This window comes from Sebastes umbrosus, chromosome 24 (assembly GCF_015220745.1).
Source record: "Sebastes umbrosus isolate fSebUmb1 chromosome 24, fSebUmb1.pri, whole genome shotgun sequence".
NCBI classification, from domain to species: domain Eukaryota; kingdom Metazoa; phylum Chordata; class Actinopteri; order Perciformes; family Sebastidae; genus Sebastes; species Sebastes umbrosus.
The window spans coordinates 16,239,872-16,256,992 of record NC_051292.1 but is presented as its reverse complement, the minus strand read 5'-3'; the positions used below and the strand labels follow the sequence as shown (position 1 = coordinate 16,256,992).

Sequence of the window (17,121 nt, the reverse complement as noted above, 5' to 3'; positions counted from 1 at the left end):
TTTGGGTCATGACCCAGTCCTCATGACCATAGGTGAGAGTAGGAACGAAGACTGACCGGTAGATCTAGTTCTTTGGGTCATGACCCAGTCCTCATGACCATAGGTGAGAGTAGGAATGAAGACTGACCGGTAGATTGAGAGCTTTGGGTCATGACCCAGTCCTCATGACCATAGGTGAGAGTAGGAATGAAGACTGACCGGTAGATCTAGTTCTTTGGGTCCTGACCCAGCCCTCATGACCATAGGTGAGAGTAGGAATGAAGACTGACCGGTAGATCTAGTTCTTTGGGTCCTGACCCAGCCCTCATGACTATAGGTGAGAGTAGGAACGAAGATTGACCGGTAGATCGAGAGCTTTGCCTTCCAGCTCAGCTTTCTTTTCGTCACAACGGTGCGGTAAAGCGAATGCAATACCGCCCCCCCCCCCTCCCCGCTGATACGATTCTCCGGCCAATCTCACGTTCCATTGTCCCCTCACTCACAAACAGGACCCCGAGGTAGACTTTACTAGTCTACTTTACGCAAATCCGATGCGACTCGCCACCTCTCGAAACTCCCGAGAATCTTTTAAAATAAACATTGTTGATCCAAAATAAAGACAGATCAACTGCATGGCTTATTTCTCTCTTCAAATGTTCTCAGAAACACATCTCGGTGTTAACTATTTTCATGAATTAAGAGTTTCTAATTAAGTAATTAAGTAAGTAATTAAGAGTAAGTTTCCAAACAAGCCGCCATGTTGTTTCTGGTTTGAAAGCTGGGAGCTGCAGCCCACGGAGGGAAAGCGTTCGTCCAATCAGTTGCCGAGTGTGTTGTGTCTAGTGGCAGCTCACCAAGTGTCCAATGCTGGGAAACAGCGCCTCCCCTCGCACCCCGATGGACACGTACCATCAGCCTATCACAGTCTCCTACCTCAGTATCATACCTCAGGCTTCCTCCTCATTCAGATGGTCTGCAGGGTTAATACTTTCATAACATCTGATCTGCTGCAGTCTGGTCTGATCTGCTGCAGTCTGGTCTGATCTGCTGTAGTCTGGTCTGATCTGGTGTAGTCTGGTCAGATCCGGTGTAGTCTGGTCTGATGTGGTGTAGTCTGGTCTGATGTGGTGTAGTCTGGTCTGATCTGGTGTGCAGTGATGTGATCAGTGTGTTGTGCTCTGAAGGAGGTCCAGGAGCAGGTGAGCAGGGAGCAGCAGGTGCAGCAGGAGGTGAGCAGGGAGCAGCAAGTGCAGCAGGAGGTGAGCAGGGAGCAGCAGGTCAGTGTGTGCAGACAGGGAGCAGAGCAGGAGCTCACTGTGCTCCTCACCACGGGACTGGAGACTCAGCAGCTCACTGTGCACGATGGTGAGCACGCGCACACACACACACACACACACACACACACACACACAAACACACACACACAGAAACAAGCTGAAGCCCATTCAGGGTGTCTGATCCTGTGTCATTTAATCCCAGATGTTTTCAGCCAACAGAGCCCCAGTCTTCAACTTCACTGTTTCCACGGAGATGGACTGCTGCCAGGTCGGAGGACAGTCCTTCCTAGTCACCGTCGGCAAGCTGAGTCTTCTGCTGCAGTTCAAAACTCCAACTGGTTGGTCCAGTATAAGAACTTAAAGTTCATACTGCTCATCATGCTGGGGTTAGCTTAGTGTTATCTTAGCATCCTGTCCTCTCTCTGACTCTCCAGATATGAAGAACTTCCAGCAGTTACTGAAGAGAGGGGATGATGGAGAGACGAGGACCGGTTGTACAAAGGGAGATGAGAGAGGAAACAAGGAGGCAGAGAGAGGAAACAAGGATGCAGAGAGAGGAAACAAGGATGCAGAGAGTGGCCAGACTCCTTCTAGCAGACGTCCCGCTGTCTTTGAAACGAGGACTGAAACTGGTCCTATACAGGGCTACCAGGTACAGTCAATAAGTCTGACTTTACAGATGCAGGGATGAAGAGAAACGCCTGAAAAATAACTTAAAGAGGAACTAGGACCATCTTCTAAATTCAGCCCTGTTATTTCTATGGTCTCTGTGTTTATGTGTGTAGTTCCACAGCTGTCTGTCCCAGCAGCAGAGCCTGCTCCAGGACTACCTGAGGATCGCCACCTACCAGAGAGCCATTTTATTCAACGAGAGTGACTTCAGAGACAAGGTGACAAAGCTCCCCTCGACACACATCTATTTCCATCAGTTCACATATAGGAATGCTACGGCCCGTTTGTTTCCCTTATTCTACCACGTCGTTGCTACCACGGCGTTGCTTCCACGGCCTCGCTACCACGGCGTCGCTACCACGACCTCGCTACCACGGCGTCGCTACCACGAACTCGCTACCACGGCGTCGCTACCACGGCCTCGCTTACCACGGCCTCGCTACCACGGCCTCGCCTACCACGGCCTCGCTTACCACGGCGTCGCTACCACGGCCTCGCCTACCACAGCGTTGCTACCATGGCGCCGCTACTACGGCTTTGCTACCACGGCGTTGCTACCATGACCTCGCTACCACAGCGTCATTACCACGGCCTCACTACCACGACGTTGCTACCACAGCGTTGTTCAGTGTTCGGTTGTACTAAAAGACAATCTAGGAGTCAGCTGTTCATTTTTTCCGGTATTACAAACAAGCCTGTTTTTCGTGAACCAAAATTAGCATCCCAATTAATATCACAGTTAACGTGAATTACGGATGCACCTTGATAACCAAGCTAGCTAACATTAGCTGCTAACTTAGCGTTCGTTGTGTTTGTTTGGCCTCGCTCTTCACCAGCTCCACCCTCTCGTCCAAATGCGGCCACTTCTGGTTCCAAAAAAAAACAAAACAAGATGGCGACAGCCAAAAATGCCAGACTCAAGGCTTCAAAACAGGGGGTGGTGATGTCACGGTGACTACGTCCACTTCTTACATACAGTCTGAGGTCCAAAGCTTTCTTTTATCCCTGCACACATTAGGAGTCATTTGGGGTTCAGCATACTATAGATATAGATATAAGATAGATCAAACCACCAACTTATTGGTAGATATTATTATAGTTTTGCCATTAAAATGAGAAAAAACACTTCAGTTAAATTGGTACCAGAGAGGAAGCTTGTGTTATTAGCAAATAAACGCTTCTACTGCAAGACAAATCAAAGTGCTTTGTTTAAGGACAGATGATCTACACTGAAGTAGAAACATGTTTTCATCTGATTGTATTAATGCTTGTGTTTCTTGTCCTGTTGGATATATAACAATGTTGTCCATCATCATCATCTGCAACCACTTATCCCATTTAAGCGCTTTATAAATTCTGTGAAACTATCAAAATGCTCAATATACGGAGAATGCACTAAAACGGAGTGTTTCAGACAGAAGGTAAATACAGGTTTATTCAAGCAGACAGTATGAGGAAAATAATGACTTTTTTTTTACATTAAAGCATGTAAACATGTTCTAGTAGAAACCCAAAATACAAGCATGAACCTGAAAATGAGCACGATATGGGACCTTTAAAAAAGAAAAGAAGGCACACGTTTGATATAAAGATCATATATAAAAGTCAACTGTGAGCTGAACGTTTGGGAGTTAAGGATATTATAATATAATCTAGGAGTGTATGTATGTATTTAAAAAGTTTCTAATTGTCATTAGAAGCTCCCACCAGCCTGACGGTCGTGTCTAAATGGTAACTCTTGCAATATGGTTCAGGTTCGGTATTGAATGGTTAAGGTAAGGATAGGCTGCCAGGCAGCGAGTCTCGCTAGAGTTTTTGCAAGTTTTTGCAATTTGTGGGTTACCATGTAGTCACGACCCAGACTAACAAGCTCTCCCTTTCTCTTCCTGTCTCTGTAGGTGGTTCTTGATGTGTGTTGCGGTTCTGGTATTCTGTCTTTCTTTGCAGTCCAGGCAGGAGCCAGCAGAGTGTATGCTGTTGAGTCCAGCCCTATGGCCAAGTTTACACAGGTCAGTCCATCTCTGTCTTTAGGATGTGTGAGCTCTGATTCTTTCAAACTGCTCCTATTCTCTGCAGAAAAGAGTGAGTCTCTGGAACCAACCTAAGAGTTTGGAGAGTAATGTTCTGTGTGTGTTGGCCTAGATAGAGCCTAAAGAGAAACCACAGCAACGCACTAGATAGCACGCTCACACACACGGAGTACATACATCACATGCAGAGCGTGGCATTCTGGGGAGTTAATGGGTTGCAGCAACATCTGGCCCAGAGTTCAGAAGGATAGGGGCTGCAGAGAGATGCTGGGTTACACACCGATATCTGGGGATTATATCTGGCTTCTCTTAAAGCATGGAGTCAGGTTTACCTGCTCCACAGCAGCTCATCACAAGGAAGTCCAAAGAGATGGTGTATTATAGATTTGATACTTCTAGTTATATTTGTCTTTTTCCAAAAGCAGTTCCAAAATCTGTTATTCTGGATAATCAACAGAACTGTCCCCAGTTTTTATTGGACAGTCTTTCTGCAGAAACAGTCCCATTAAAAACAACAGACCAACTATCCCAGATTCAGCTGCGTTGGAACGTATCAACTGAGTCTTGAGAAAAGAAGATCCTGCTCAGGAGCATCATATGTTTCCATCCCCCAGCGGTCAGCAACCTGCGTCTCTGTAGCTCCTCTCCAGTGGCTCCCTGTGGATTTATAAAAATGGAAATGAATAACTGTTCTTTGTTTACATTTTCATTTTTATTTATCATTGTTGTAGGTCTATGGTTCAACGGTACGACGGAGTATTAGAGCCACATTGAGGAAGCCAAGAATAATGTAAAAGGTTTAAGAAAAAAAAATCTTAATAATATGATTATAAAGTCATAATATTATAAAGTAGTAATTTTACATGTTATTTTCTTTTTTTCTCGTAAAGATGGACTTAATTCTCTTAATATTACGACTTTTTTTTCTCCTAAAGCTATTACTTTATTCTCGTAATATTACGACTTTTTCTCGTGATATTATGACTTTATTTTTGTAATATTACAACTTTTTTTCTCGTAAATATATGACTTTTTTCTCCTAATATTACAACTTTTTTTCTTGTAAAGTTATGACTTTATTCTCGTAATATTATGCCTTTATTCTCGTAAAGTTATGACTTTATTCTCATAATATTACGACTTTTTTTCCCATAAAGTTATGACTTTATTCTCGTAATGTTACAACTTTTTTCTCATGATACAATGACTTTATTTGCGTAATATTACAATTTTTTTCCCGTAAATATATGACTTTTTTCTCCTGATATTACAACTTTTTTTCTCGGAAAGTTATGACTTTATTCTCGCAATATTACGACTTTTTTTTCTCGGAAAGTTATGACTTTATTCTCGTAATATTAAGACTTTTTTTCTTGTAAAGCTATGACTTTATTCTCGTAATATTCTGACTTTATTCTGTAAATCTCAGATGTTTTTTCCCTCAATGTGGCCCTAATACTCCGTAGTACATTTGCACTTGGGCCCTCACTGCATTAGGCTTACAGTATATACTATATACAGTATATAATATATACTTGTAATGTATAGTTTAAATCATTAGAATCGGTGGCCCCAGTATAAACGAACAGGAGTGCTACATTATCAGTGTTTGGTACCATTGAGGATATCATTGAAAGAACTCTATAGCAGCAGCAGCACCAACAGAAGGAGCAGTGGTGCATCTTCTTTTTTGACTCAACTCAAACATAGATGTTCATCAGAAAGAGCGTTTACAACCTGTCATACAACTGATGATTTGAGCTTTGAATCAGACGGTCATGCCATGTTTCGATCATAAAGGACCTCCACATTTTAGACACCTAAAAACATCTATATCAGTTTAAGTGTACATTATATTTGGAATATTTTCACTGCTTTGCCTCGCCGTCAGACGGCCCTTTGTGACGTGGAACTGAAGCCGTTATCTGTGCTCTCGTTAAAGCCACCAGACTCCATTGACTAAAACAGTCATTTTACCTCTCAGAAGGTAGTTTCTGGTCTTGGTGAATCCAAACTACCCTTTAAAAATGCATTCTTGTGTTTGGCACAAATAACAGCAACTGAAAATGATCTAAATATCTAATGCAGCACGTGTTTGTGTCTCCTGTGCAGATCCTGGTCCAGAGTAACGGTCTGTCTGAGCGGATCAGGGTCCTGGAAGGGGAGGTGGAGGAGGTCAGCTGTCCTGACATGGTCGACGTCATCATCTCTGAGCCGATGGGATACATGCTGCTTAACGGGAGACTCATGGAGAGCTTCTTGCGTGCCAAAAAATGGCTCAAACCCAATGGTAGGAGTAGAGAGAACATCAGAGGAGGACCTCAGAAAATGTGTTGATAATGCAGTAAATAAAACTCAAACCAGGACAAATCTCTGATATTTGATATGTTAGTGCTGATGTAAGGTATTCCATCACTACATATAATTATTTACTTCATACCAGCTCCTCCAAAATATTCCCTGAAATTAATTTTATTGTTTTATTCTTCTCTTTTATTTTGGAATATTAGCCAATCAGGCAACATGTTGGTATTGACTTGGGACTTACCTTTCGAGACATGAGACATGTTGGTATTGACTTGGGACTTACCTTTCTAGACATGGAACATGTTGGTATTGACTTGGGACTTACCTTTCTAGACTTGGGACATGTTGGTATTGACTTGGGACTTACCTTTCTTGACTTTAGACATGTTGGTATTGACTTGGGGCTTACCTTTCTAGACATGGGACATGTTGGTATTGACTTGGGACATGTTGGTATTGGCTTGAGACTTACCTTTCTAGACATTGGACATGTCGGTATTGACTTGGGACATGTTGGTATTGACTTGGGACTTACCTTTCGAGACATGGGACATGTTGGTATTGACTTGGGATTTACCTTTCTAGACATGGGACATGTTTGTATTGACTTGGGACTTACCTTTCTAGACTTGGGACATGTTGGTATTGACTTGGGACTTACCTTTCGAGACATGGGACAGCTCATTCCCCCCCCCCCCCAAGGGATTAGTCCTGCCATTTACCCTGTCAGCCTAAATGTCCACTTGTGTCTCTGACTTTATGTCTATTTCTCATGTTTACTGTCTCTCTCTGTCTTTGTCTCTGTCTCTGTGTCTGTCTCTGTCTGTCTCTCTCCAGGTCTGATGTTTCCCTCCTATGGTGATATTCATCTGGCTCCCTTCAGTGACGAGCAGCTCTATTTCGAACACTACGCACGAGCTAGTTTCTGGTCTCACACACACACACACACACACACACAAGCATGCACAGGCATAAATCCATGCATGAGGACTCAAACACACAGGCTCTGTGTGTTCCTGGAGCTTGACCTCAGTCAGTTTCCTGTTGAGTGTAAAACGCTCGGGTTCAGTCCAGTCCTGACTCATACAGACTGATATGAGCTTTTCTAGGCGGATAAGTTGTATTTCCTACTAAAAGTTAATATATTTAACATTTCCTGTCAGGGAATTCAATGTTTTGAAGAGGATTTGGTCCATGACGGGACATTAGAGTTAAATTTAGTAACCCAGTAAAATAATTGGTCAAACATAGAAGGGACAATACATATTATAAAAAGTATACTGTCACTGGCTCCTTGTTTATTAAAATAGACTTATTTTCAGACTGACAACCACACATTTTTTAATAAATGTACAATTAATATGTAGTGAAAGTGAATGTTTTATTTTGAGCTGCCAGTGGGACAACGTTTTTAAAAAACAGCGGAGGTAAAAAACAGCTGAGATAAGTTTCAGGAGGATTCCAAAAACCTCTCTGCCCAACTATATAATATTTTATTTTATTAGAGGCCGAGCACCGACCAGGGGTCGGCGAGGCCCTATCGAAATTGCTTTGTTTATTATTATTATTTACGCAAATGAATCACATTTTTGAGGGCCTAAAAGTGCTCAGAAACTGACCAAAATTTGGCACATGTATCAGGACTGGTGAAAATTTAGATATTTTCTGGGCCTTTTGCACGGATAGCGCGCCCTAAAATATCGCTTAAATTGAGCCCCTCATTGTGGTTTCACCTAGAAGTATGAAATTTGGCAGGTATACGCAACATGTTGAGATGTACAAAAAACTTTAGGGCTTTTTTTGCCATTTCAAGGCACTATACTTTAACTAACTCCTCCTACAGATTTAACCTGATCGACTTCGAATTTACATGATTCGCTATTGAAAGACAAACTGTTGTACATGGTCCAATCTGTCCCAAACCTGACATACTTCATAAGAGTCCATGCCTGAGGACATCTACATGGCAATATTGACTCAGAAAATGACAGAAAAATCATCACTTTCCTGTTATATTAGTATGAAATCGTCGACATAGATAGCAGCGGCAGTATTTCAGTTTGACTTTGGGGTTCAGGAAAAAGAGCTGCTGAGAGCTCAGAACAAACCAATATCCACACAATGACCTTAGAAGTAAAGATCAGACAGATGTGTGCAGTTAGCAAGCTAACCATCCAACCGCAGCATACAAATCACAAAGATGTATGTTTAATGGACGACCATTTATGAATCTTCAGGTATACAGGATGTTGTCATAATCTATCAACATAGGAACGCATCACAAACCGGTCTCTAAAATAAGAAAAACAAGTTCTAATCTTCTCAAGATAATAATAATATTTTTGTTGAAATAGGGACAACAATAAAGAGGATTGTTCCTGTTTTTGGGAAAACGTAAACTCATGTTTACAGTATTTTGCAGAGTTCACTCATTTGTTACTGGACCCGATTAACAACACAAGATGGTGTCATCTGCGTAAAAGTGTATATCAGTATTACAGGCAGCTGCTACACCTGGTTATAGTGATGCAACCAACATAAACAAGTTTATCAGATGGGATAGACATGCAACCCCTATAACTGATACCTTCACAGCTGCACCTCTATGTGAACGTCAGGCTCAGTCAGCCTTGAGGAATGAAGGTAAACTATAAACCGATAATATTTTAGCAGTGACACTGTGAGAAAGACTTTATAGGTCTACTAACAACAGCTGTGACACTATAAGGTTCTGAGGCGTTACGCCTTTTAATCCAATAGTACATGCCCTTCACAGTTCTACCTCTGATATGAAACTATCATGAAATATTTGACTCATTTCTTGTTTCATAGTTCATTTCAGGCAGGAGCCCCAAAATCAAAGGATTTCATTACAATAAAAAGATATATCACAATTGACCCCTTCCTAGGTCCCGCCCCTTTTTCGCTCTGTGCTCCAATAAGAGTCGAGCATTCCCGTCAGAACCTCGGACACCTTTCCTGTTCTACTTAGATGTGCTACGTCTGTTCAAAGGTAACATTACTATGGAAGTCACATTACACACATTACAGGCTATAGTCACATCTTAAGGTAGCTAATGTTAGCAAAACGCTTCACCCACAGGAGCTTTCCTCGTGCGCTGTCGTTGTTTCATTCAGAGAAAATTACTTTCCTTTCCCCGGCATGATATCTATGTGCACGCAGCATCAGCCTCAGGTATCCAGCCGGAGAACAGACGGTCCGCGAGAAATCGTTTCGTATCGTAAAAACGTATGGTTACACCCCTACTAGCCTCCCATCGTGAATATATCCTTCCATCGCAGACTGTAGTCCTCGCTGACAGCTGTCGGTTTAATACACACCGTAGCAGCCGGCGTCGCCATGTGTCTTTTGGTCAAGCTTGTCTGACCTAGCAACAGTTACTAAGGGTGCGGGGGCGGGACTTAGGATTGGTTAATTGTGCACAAGAGGCAACTCGGTACTTCCTCCACCAATAAATCCACCCAGCCTGCAACAGTATCCACAAGAACAACAAAGACCAACAGAATGATGTCATAATTAGTGGAATAACGGAAACATGACTTCACTGTTCACTCTTCTCTCTGCAGGCAGCAGAGAGGCTTCCACGGCGTTAACCTGAGTGCTCTTCACGGTGCTGCAGTAGATGAGTTTTACAGGCAGCCCATAGTGGTACGTGGACCATAACTCCATTCACAAGTATGTGTCAGAACAATAACCTGCATTAATGATTTCATATTCTAGTGGCGATCTCAACGTTTATAAAAACACAACATATGGGTGTAAAATAATGCAGAGGGCATCTCAAATACTTCCAGAACACTCTGTTGGATTTGGTTGCAGTCACAAGTGCTGATTAGCTGATTGCAGAAAGACGCATACAGGTGATTGGAAGCCATAGAACACTGCTGCCTGTCAGCTGTTACTCAGGGATCAAAAACCCTATTCAATATTAGTTACACAAAATAATATCAGTTCTATCAGGTCAATTATTCCAGCTCTTCTCCAACATACGTGACCTGTGGCTTTATCTGCCCTGAAGAAAAAATGCCCAAAATAAACAATTATAGATTATACATAGATTCTATTTTTAATATATTTATTTTTCTTCTTCAGGACACATTTGAGGTGCAGATCCTGATGGCCAGGTCTGTCAAGCACCGCATCAACTTCATGGAGGCTAAAGAAGAAGATTTACACAGGTTAGATCATCAACATCATCATCATCGAGGCTGATTACTGAGGCTTCACTGGTAGAACTGTACTTTAAAGGTCCCATACCGTACTCATTTTCAGGATCATACTTGTATTTTGTGTTTCTACTAGAACATGTTTACATGCTGTAACGTTCAAAAAACCCTTTATTTTCCTCATAGTGTCGGCCTGAATATACCTGTATTTACCCTCTGTCTGAAACGCTCCGTTTTAGTGCATTTCAACGAAATTGCAACGAAATTGCAACAGAATTGCGTTGCTAAGCAACAGCTTGGGTCCATGTGTACTTCCTGTCAACTGATGGCATTCACATACACCGCAACCAGGAATAAACTGGGACACTTTTAGAATGTTTACGTTTAAATCTGTGTAAAGGGCGTAAATATTGTATATTTGTGACATCACAAATGGACAGAAATCCTGACAGCTTGTTTCAAATGCAGAGTTTCTGAATACGGGCTGTGTGTATTTCCCTGTGGATTGAGTGTTTCGATACTTTCACAGTATTTATCTAGGACTTAAGTCTGCTTTATAATAAAAAAACATGAAAATCACACTTTTTTATAATATGGAACCTTTAAGGAGTGCATTTACTGTACAAGCAGTAGGCTATATAAACATTTAATGAACACTATAATGCAGATATAAGGTCTAAAAAAAGCCAATCACCACCATCATAATCCAAAACTAAATGCATTATGGGTTAAAGTAAAGTTGACTTCTACACTTCCTGTTTGTTGTTGTTGTTGAAGGGAGCTTTAAGGGCGTTTTCTTTTGCCCGAGAACGATTGCTCCCCCCTCTCCGTTCAGCTTTCACATTAGTAAAGTTGGTCCGTACCCGAGTACACTTGCGTTTATGTTGAGATCAGTTTTATACAGATTTTGGAGGAGACCATCGGCGTTGAAAACAGCCTGCCCTTTCAAAACTACTCGCTGACTGCTAACGTAACTCACGTTAAATAGCGGTCCAATTCCGTGTTTTGGTACGGTTGGCTTTCACACCTGATGCGAACCGTACCCGAGTCCACATGAACCGTACTCCACACCACCTTTTCAAGTGGACTCGGGTATGGATCGACGAACCGTGGAGCGTTCACACATCAAACGAATTGGACTTTGGGGACAAGGGCCTGTGATGTCAAAGCACCTTTAGATCCTTGTACTAGGAACCTATACCACTATAAATAGGAATTAATCAGCAGCACATGGAGAGAAAAGGACATGGCCTTACTGCCGTTACAGTATTTGAAGTCAGAACACCAAAGATTGGAGGATGTAGCTCGACGATCCCTGGTGTAAAAAGACACCGCAAAGAAAAACAGAGAATGTATGAAATGATCAGTCTTACTGATGCAACTAGTGATTTAAATGCTTACATACATGTTGGAAATAATTCAACAAAATGCAGAAAACTTTCCCGAGACTAAGGATCCAACTTGTGTTTGTGTTCCTCCAGAATGGAGATTCCCTTTGTGTTCACACTGCTGCAGTCTGGTCTGGTCCATGGACTCGCCTTCTGGTTCGACGTGGCCTATCTGGGATCCAAGTAAGAAATAGCCTGAAACAGTTTGACATATAGAGCGCTGCAGGGATTTCTGTAGGCCAACCAGGAAGTGATCATCTCCCTGGTTCCCTCCACTAACAGCCAATGGGATTGTTCCAGAAAATAAGCTCTGTGGCAAACACATGTTTATGATATTTACACGTTTTGTTCATCAAGATAATCTCCATTAATGAACACCACTTTATGATTTTTTAAGTGTGAATGCAACATTATACTATATACAATACATATACTCAACGAGGATGTAAAGGAGGATGAGTCGGCGTGATGACGTTTAGCAGTCTCACTTAGCCACTTGTTAGAAACCGCCTTTTTTAAAGGTCCCATATTGTAGAAAGTGACATTTTCATGGCTTTTATATTATAAAGCAGGTTTAAGTCCTATATAAATACTGTGAAAATATCGAAACGCTTAATCCACAGGGAAATACACACAGCCCCGTATTCAGAAACTGAGCTTTTGAAACAAACCGTCAGGATTTCTGTCCATTTGTGATGTCACAAATCTACAATATTTATACCATTACACAGTTTTAAACGTAAACATTCTAAATGTGTCCCAGTTTGTTTCCTGTTGCAGTGGATGTGAATGACATCGGCTGCCAGGAAGTACATGGACCCAAGCTGTTGCCTAGCAACGCAATTCAGTTGCAATTCAATTGAAATGCACTAAAACGGAGCATTTCAGACAGAGAGTGAATACAGGTATATTCAGGCAGACAGCATGAGGAAAATAAAAGGTTTTTAAACATTAAAGCATGTAAACATGTAGACATCTAGTAGAAACACAAAATACAAATATGAACCTGAAAATGAGCACGATATGGGACCTTTAAGACACATAAAGGCTTCAAAATTCACCAGTTGGGTATTAATTGATGTATCTCACTTGGAGTCGGTGTGAGAACGCTGTAATGTCTCTGTCTGCCTCTGCAGGTCAACGGTGTGGCTCTCCACAGCTCCCACGGAGCCTCTGACCCGCTGGTATCAGGTCAGATGTTTGCTTCAGACGCCGCTCTTCGCCAAGCTGGGACAAACTCTGTCTGGGACTGTCCTGCTGGCCGCTAACAACAGGTACAACTGTGTCTCCTCTGAAATCCTTGACTGGGACAAGATCAATCAGAAAGCTTGTTTTCTGTCTATAACTTGTGAGTGTAAGAAATAAATCATGAACATTTTCCACATTCACAGGCAGAGCTATGACATCCACATCACCGCCACAGTCGAGCAATCAGGCTTCAGATCTGGCAACGTCCTGGACCTCAAGAACCCTTTCTACCGGTTACTCCTTTTTCCTTTCTCATACATTGAACAATAGAACCAGATACTATTATTTTCACAGTGACATACTGTATAATATGCAGGGCAATCTGCTTTATATTGAACTGAGCCCTTTGATTTCCTTTGGATTATACCTTTAATACCAGAGAGCTGTATGTGGCCCTAAGAGGCTCGTCTGTATTGTTTTCGCTCAGGTGTTATCAGCTGGGGAAAGTTTTGCCAAGATCATTTTTCTAAATTTGTTTTTTCATTTGTTAAAACAGGTGAAACTCACATCCAGTCTCCTCCCCGAAGTTGAGCTCGTTCAGAGTGGGAACCTCAAACGGGACACGCCGCTGAGCCTCTGACCCTCCATCGTAGGACTCGCTGCCGTGCAGAGCGATGCCCAGCGAACCGGCGTGTGCCACCGATCCGGGCTCGAGCAGAGTCTCCGTCAGGTGAGCTGAGAGGCGCGGCGCGTTTCCCGGCGGTATCGGCCTTGAGGTTCCCACTCTGAACGAGCTAAACCTCAGGAAGGAGACTGACGGTGGGTCCGCGAAACCATTCAGCTTCAAGAGTTGATCTGCACACCGATACCGGTACGAGGCAGCAGCAGCAGGACGATGGAGTGCAGCTAGCTGGCTAGCATATAGTCGATCTAGTATGCGCTCTGACCCCATGATGACACATGTTGAGTGACGGCCCCCTCATTTGCGTAATGAGGCAGAAATGCATAACGAAATGTAAAAAGAAAAGAATACAGAAATAAATAAGTTTGGGGAAATAAATAAGGGGTGAAATGCAAAGGAGAAATTGTGCAGAAATAAATAAATGCATTTAAAAATAAATATTAAATAAATTAAAAAATAAATTAATAGAAATAAATAAATAAATAAAAAGGAAAATGATACAGAAGAGTAAATAAATAAATAAGTGAATTAATACAAAGACAAACAAATAAATAAAGAAGCAAATTAAAACAGAAATATCAATTTATGTCACATTTTATCAATTAATTAATGGCTACATTTATTTTTTATATTATTTTTGCTACATTTAATGACATATTTATTTATTTATTGAGTCATTTATTTATTCATTCATTTATTTTTGGCAGGTTCCGTCCTCCATACACTTCAGCCTCTTGTGGCTGAAATGAGTATTACAACAACAAACAAACAAAAAAAAACAATTCACCTGCCAAAATCTTTTCACAGTTACTTAGAAAAATGATCTTGTCAGAACTTATTTTTCCCACCTGTAAACACAGGTTGTGCATCTCAGGGCTTCCATAGAGGTGCTTCATAAAGCCTGATTAAGTCTTATTTTCAGTAAAGTCTGTTTCATAAAGGAGGTTTAAATAAGTCTGACCTGATCCTATGGACTCAGATCTATGACGGAGTATTAGGGCCACATTGAGGAAAAAAATTCGAGAATAAAGTCATAATATTATGAGAATAAAGTCGTTACTCTACGAGAAAAAAAGTCGTAATATTAGGAAAACATATTACCAGCAACCAACAAAACGGGCGAGAGGACAACTCAGTTTCTTTCACAATCTCTTCCAGGTCCTGATACTGATGATAATGTGCTGCTGATGAGCCAAAAGATGAAATATTTGGTTATTTGTAAAAACTAAACTAAAGTAGAACTTCACAAGCTGCTCCACGTTCCTCATTTTCACACTATTTCCCCTCTAAAACAACACGTAAAACTTATGACTTTATTCTCGTAACATTACGACTTTTTTTTCTCGTAAAGTTATGATTTTATTCTCATAATAATACAACTTTTTTCTCGTAAAATTACAACTTTATTCTCGTAATATTACGACTTTTTTTCTCGTAAAGTTATGACTTTATTCTCGTAACATTATGACTTTTTTCTCATAAAGTTCTGACTTTATTCACGTAATATTCCAACTTTTTTTCTCGTAAAGTTATGACTTTATTCTCGTAATATTACGACTTTTTTCTCATAAAGTTCTGACTTTATTCACGTAATAATACGACTTTTTTTCTTGTAAAGTTATGACTTAATTCTCGTAATATTATGACTTTATTCTTGAAATCTCAGATTTTTTTTTTCCTCAATGTGGCCCTAATACTCTTACGTCGTACAGATCAGTCGGGCAATAAGTCCAATAAAAAAAAAAAAAATCTTTCAATGACAGGTGAAATGGTGAAACTGTGACTGTGTGCAGGTTGGCGACTTGGTAGAGACCTCCGGACCGTAGGCGAACAGGAAGTCCAGGGAGGAAGGCCTCTCTCCTCCAGGAGAACTGAGGTAAACCTTAGTAAACATAACCCACATGCACAATAATGAGTGATCAAAACATGCACAGCTTCCATACTGCAGGCAGATAAGAGCTTCCTGAAGGATCCACAAGAGGGCAGCAGCGAGCCGCCAATACTGTAGAACAGGGGTGGCTTACTATGTCAAAATTTTGACTTTTTTAACTTCTAAATCTGGACTTAATTCCTATAGAAAGTCCTAAATGTGACAAAATATCTCAAAATGATGACTTCCTATGATAATTCTTACTAGTATCCCATAGCTTTGGTGTGAAAGGTCATTATTCTGACTTAAAACGTCAGAGATTTGACTCATTATCAATAACTATGACTTATTACGTCAAAATTTGGATTTTTTTTTTATTCAAATTTTGACAAAGTATCTCAAAAGTGAAGCTTAAAAAATGAAAATCTCATACTTCTCTGCAATTTTTACACTGTGCAAAGTCATCCAGTCGGCCGGATGGGACCCTTTGGCGGGCCAGTTCTGGCCCCCTATGTTTGACACCCGTGCTGTAGACCGTTCATCTGTAATAATAATAATAATAATAATAATAATAATGCAGACAGAGGCAGAGCAATTACTTTATCTTTAATTGATGAATAAAGACTCTAAATGTCCCGTAGATGTGGATGGTGTGTTATGTGATTGATTCTATTTTCACTGTGGATGCTGTATCTGTGATCATTTAGCTATTCTCTGCATCTTGCACAAATCTAATTAGTTTTTTTTTTATTATTTTACTACTATTAAAATCCAGCTTCCATAAAATGTTAAATATCATAAGATTATTATTATTTTTACCATCTGTCTCTTTCATCTCAGGAACCTCATAAGGAATCATCAGATGTCACAGCTCCACTCAGCACAACTTGTTGTTCTTTAAAGGTCCCATATCATGCTCATTTTCAGGTTCATATTTGTATTTTGTGTTTCTACTAGAACATGTTTACATGCTTTAATGTTAAAGAACCTTTATTTTCCTCATACTGTCTGCCTGAATATACCTGTATTCACCCGCTGTCTGAAACGCTCCGTTTTAGTGCATTTCAATGGAATTGCAATGGAATGGACACAGAATTGTTTTGCTAGGCAACAGCTTGGGTCCATGTGTACTTCCTGTAAGCTGATGACATTCATATACACTGCAACAGGAAATAAACTGGGACCCATTTAGTATGTTTACGTTTAAAACTTTGAAATGGTCTAAATATTGTAGATTTGTGATATCACAAAATGGCCAGAAATCCTGACAGCTTGTTTCAAACGCTCAGTTTCTGAATACGGGCTGTGTGTATTTCTCTGTGGATTAAGCATTTCAATACTTTCACAGTATTTATATAGCACTTAAACCTGCTTTATAACATAAAAGCCATGAAAATGTCACTTTTTACAATATGGGACCTTTAATACAGTTTGGTGCTGAATATAAAGACAGTCAAAGTTGACTTTACTATTTTTTTTTAAAGGTGACATCTATTTAGTATAATCTTCAGATTTTGTATCTGTGTATACTGTATTCATA

General features: G+C 40.8%; 1 protein-coding gene across 2 annotated transcripts; it reads left to right on the top strand.

Moving 5' to 3' along the window:
- The first annotated feature begins 1,009 nt into the window (after positions 1-1,009).
- On the top strand, positions 1,010-16,596 carry LOC119483427 (histone-arginine methyltransferase CARM1-like). 2 transcript variants are annotated; one of them, XM_037761514.1, is made up of 14 exons: positions 1,013-1,344; positions 1,469-1,594; positions 1,691-1,908; positions 2,042-2,146; positions 3,827-3,937; positions 6,071-6,248; positions 7,103-7,193; positions 9,854-9,935; positions 10,380-10,465; positions 11,935-12,024; positions 12,978-13,115; positions 13,233-13,322; positions 15,505-15,587; positions 16,422-16,596. In XM_037761514.1, the coding sequence occupies exons 2-13, from the start codon at positions 1,510-1,512 to the stop codon at positions 15,518-15,520; spliced, it is 1,290 nt and encodes a 429-aa protein (XP_037617442.1). In that variant the 5' UTR covers positions 1,013-1,344; positions 1,469-1,509; the 3' UTR covers positions 15,521-15,587; positions 16,422-16,596. The 2 variants fall into 2 exon arrangements, with proteins under 2 accessions (XP_037617443.1, XP_037617442.1); XM_037761515.1 differs by lacking the exon at positions 16,422-16,596 and having other exon boundaries at positions 1,010-1,344; positions 15,475-15,587.
- Positions 16,597-17,121: the final 525 nt, after the last annotated feature.

What these genes read in the sequence shown, in the direction of transcription:
- LOC119483427 (XM_037761514.1), top strand. Translation starts at nt 1,510, where the DNA reads ATGGACTGCTGCCAGGTCGGAGGACAGTCCTTCCTAGTCACCGTCGGC. An exon ending in CTATGGCCAAGTTTACACAG is followed by an intron (nt 3,938 to 6,070) that starts GTCAGTCCATCT and finishes TCTCCTGTGCAG; the next exon opens with ATCCTGGTCCAGAGTAACGG. An exon ending in AAAGAAGAAGATTTACACAG is followed by an intron (nt 10,466 to 11,934) that starts GTTAGATCATCA and finishes GTGTTCCTCCAG; the next exon opens with AATGGAGATTCCCTTTGTGT.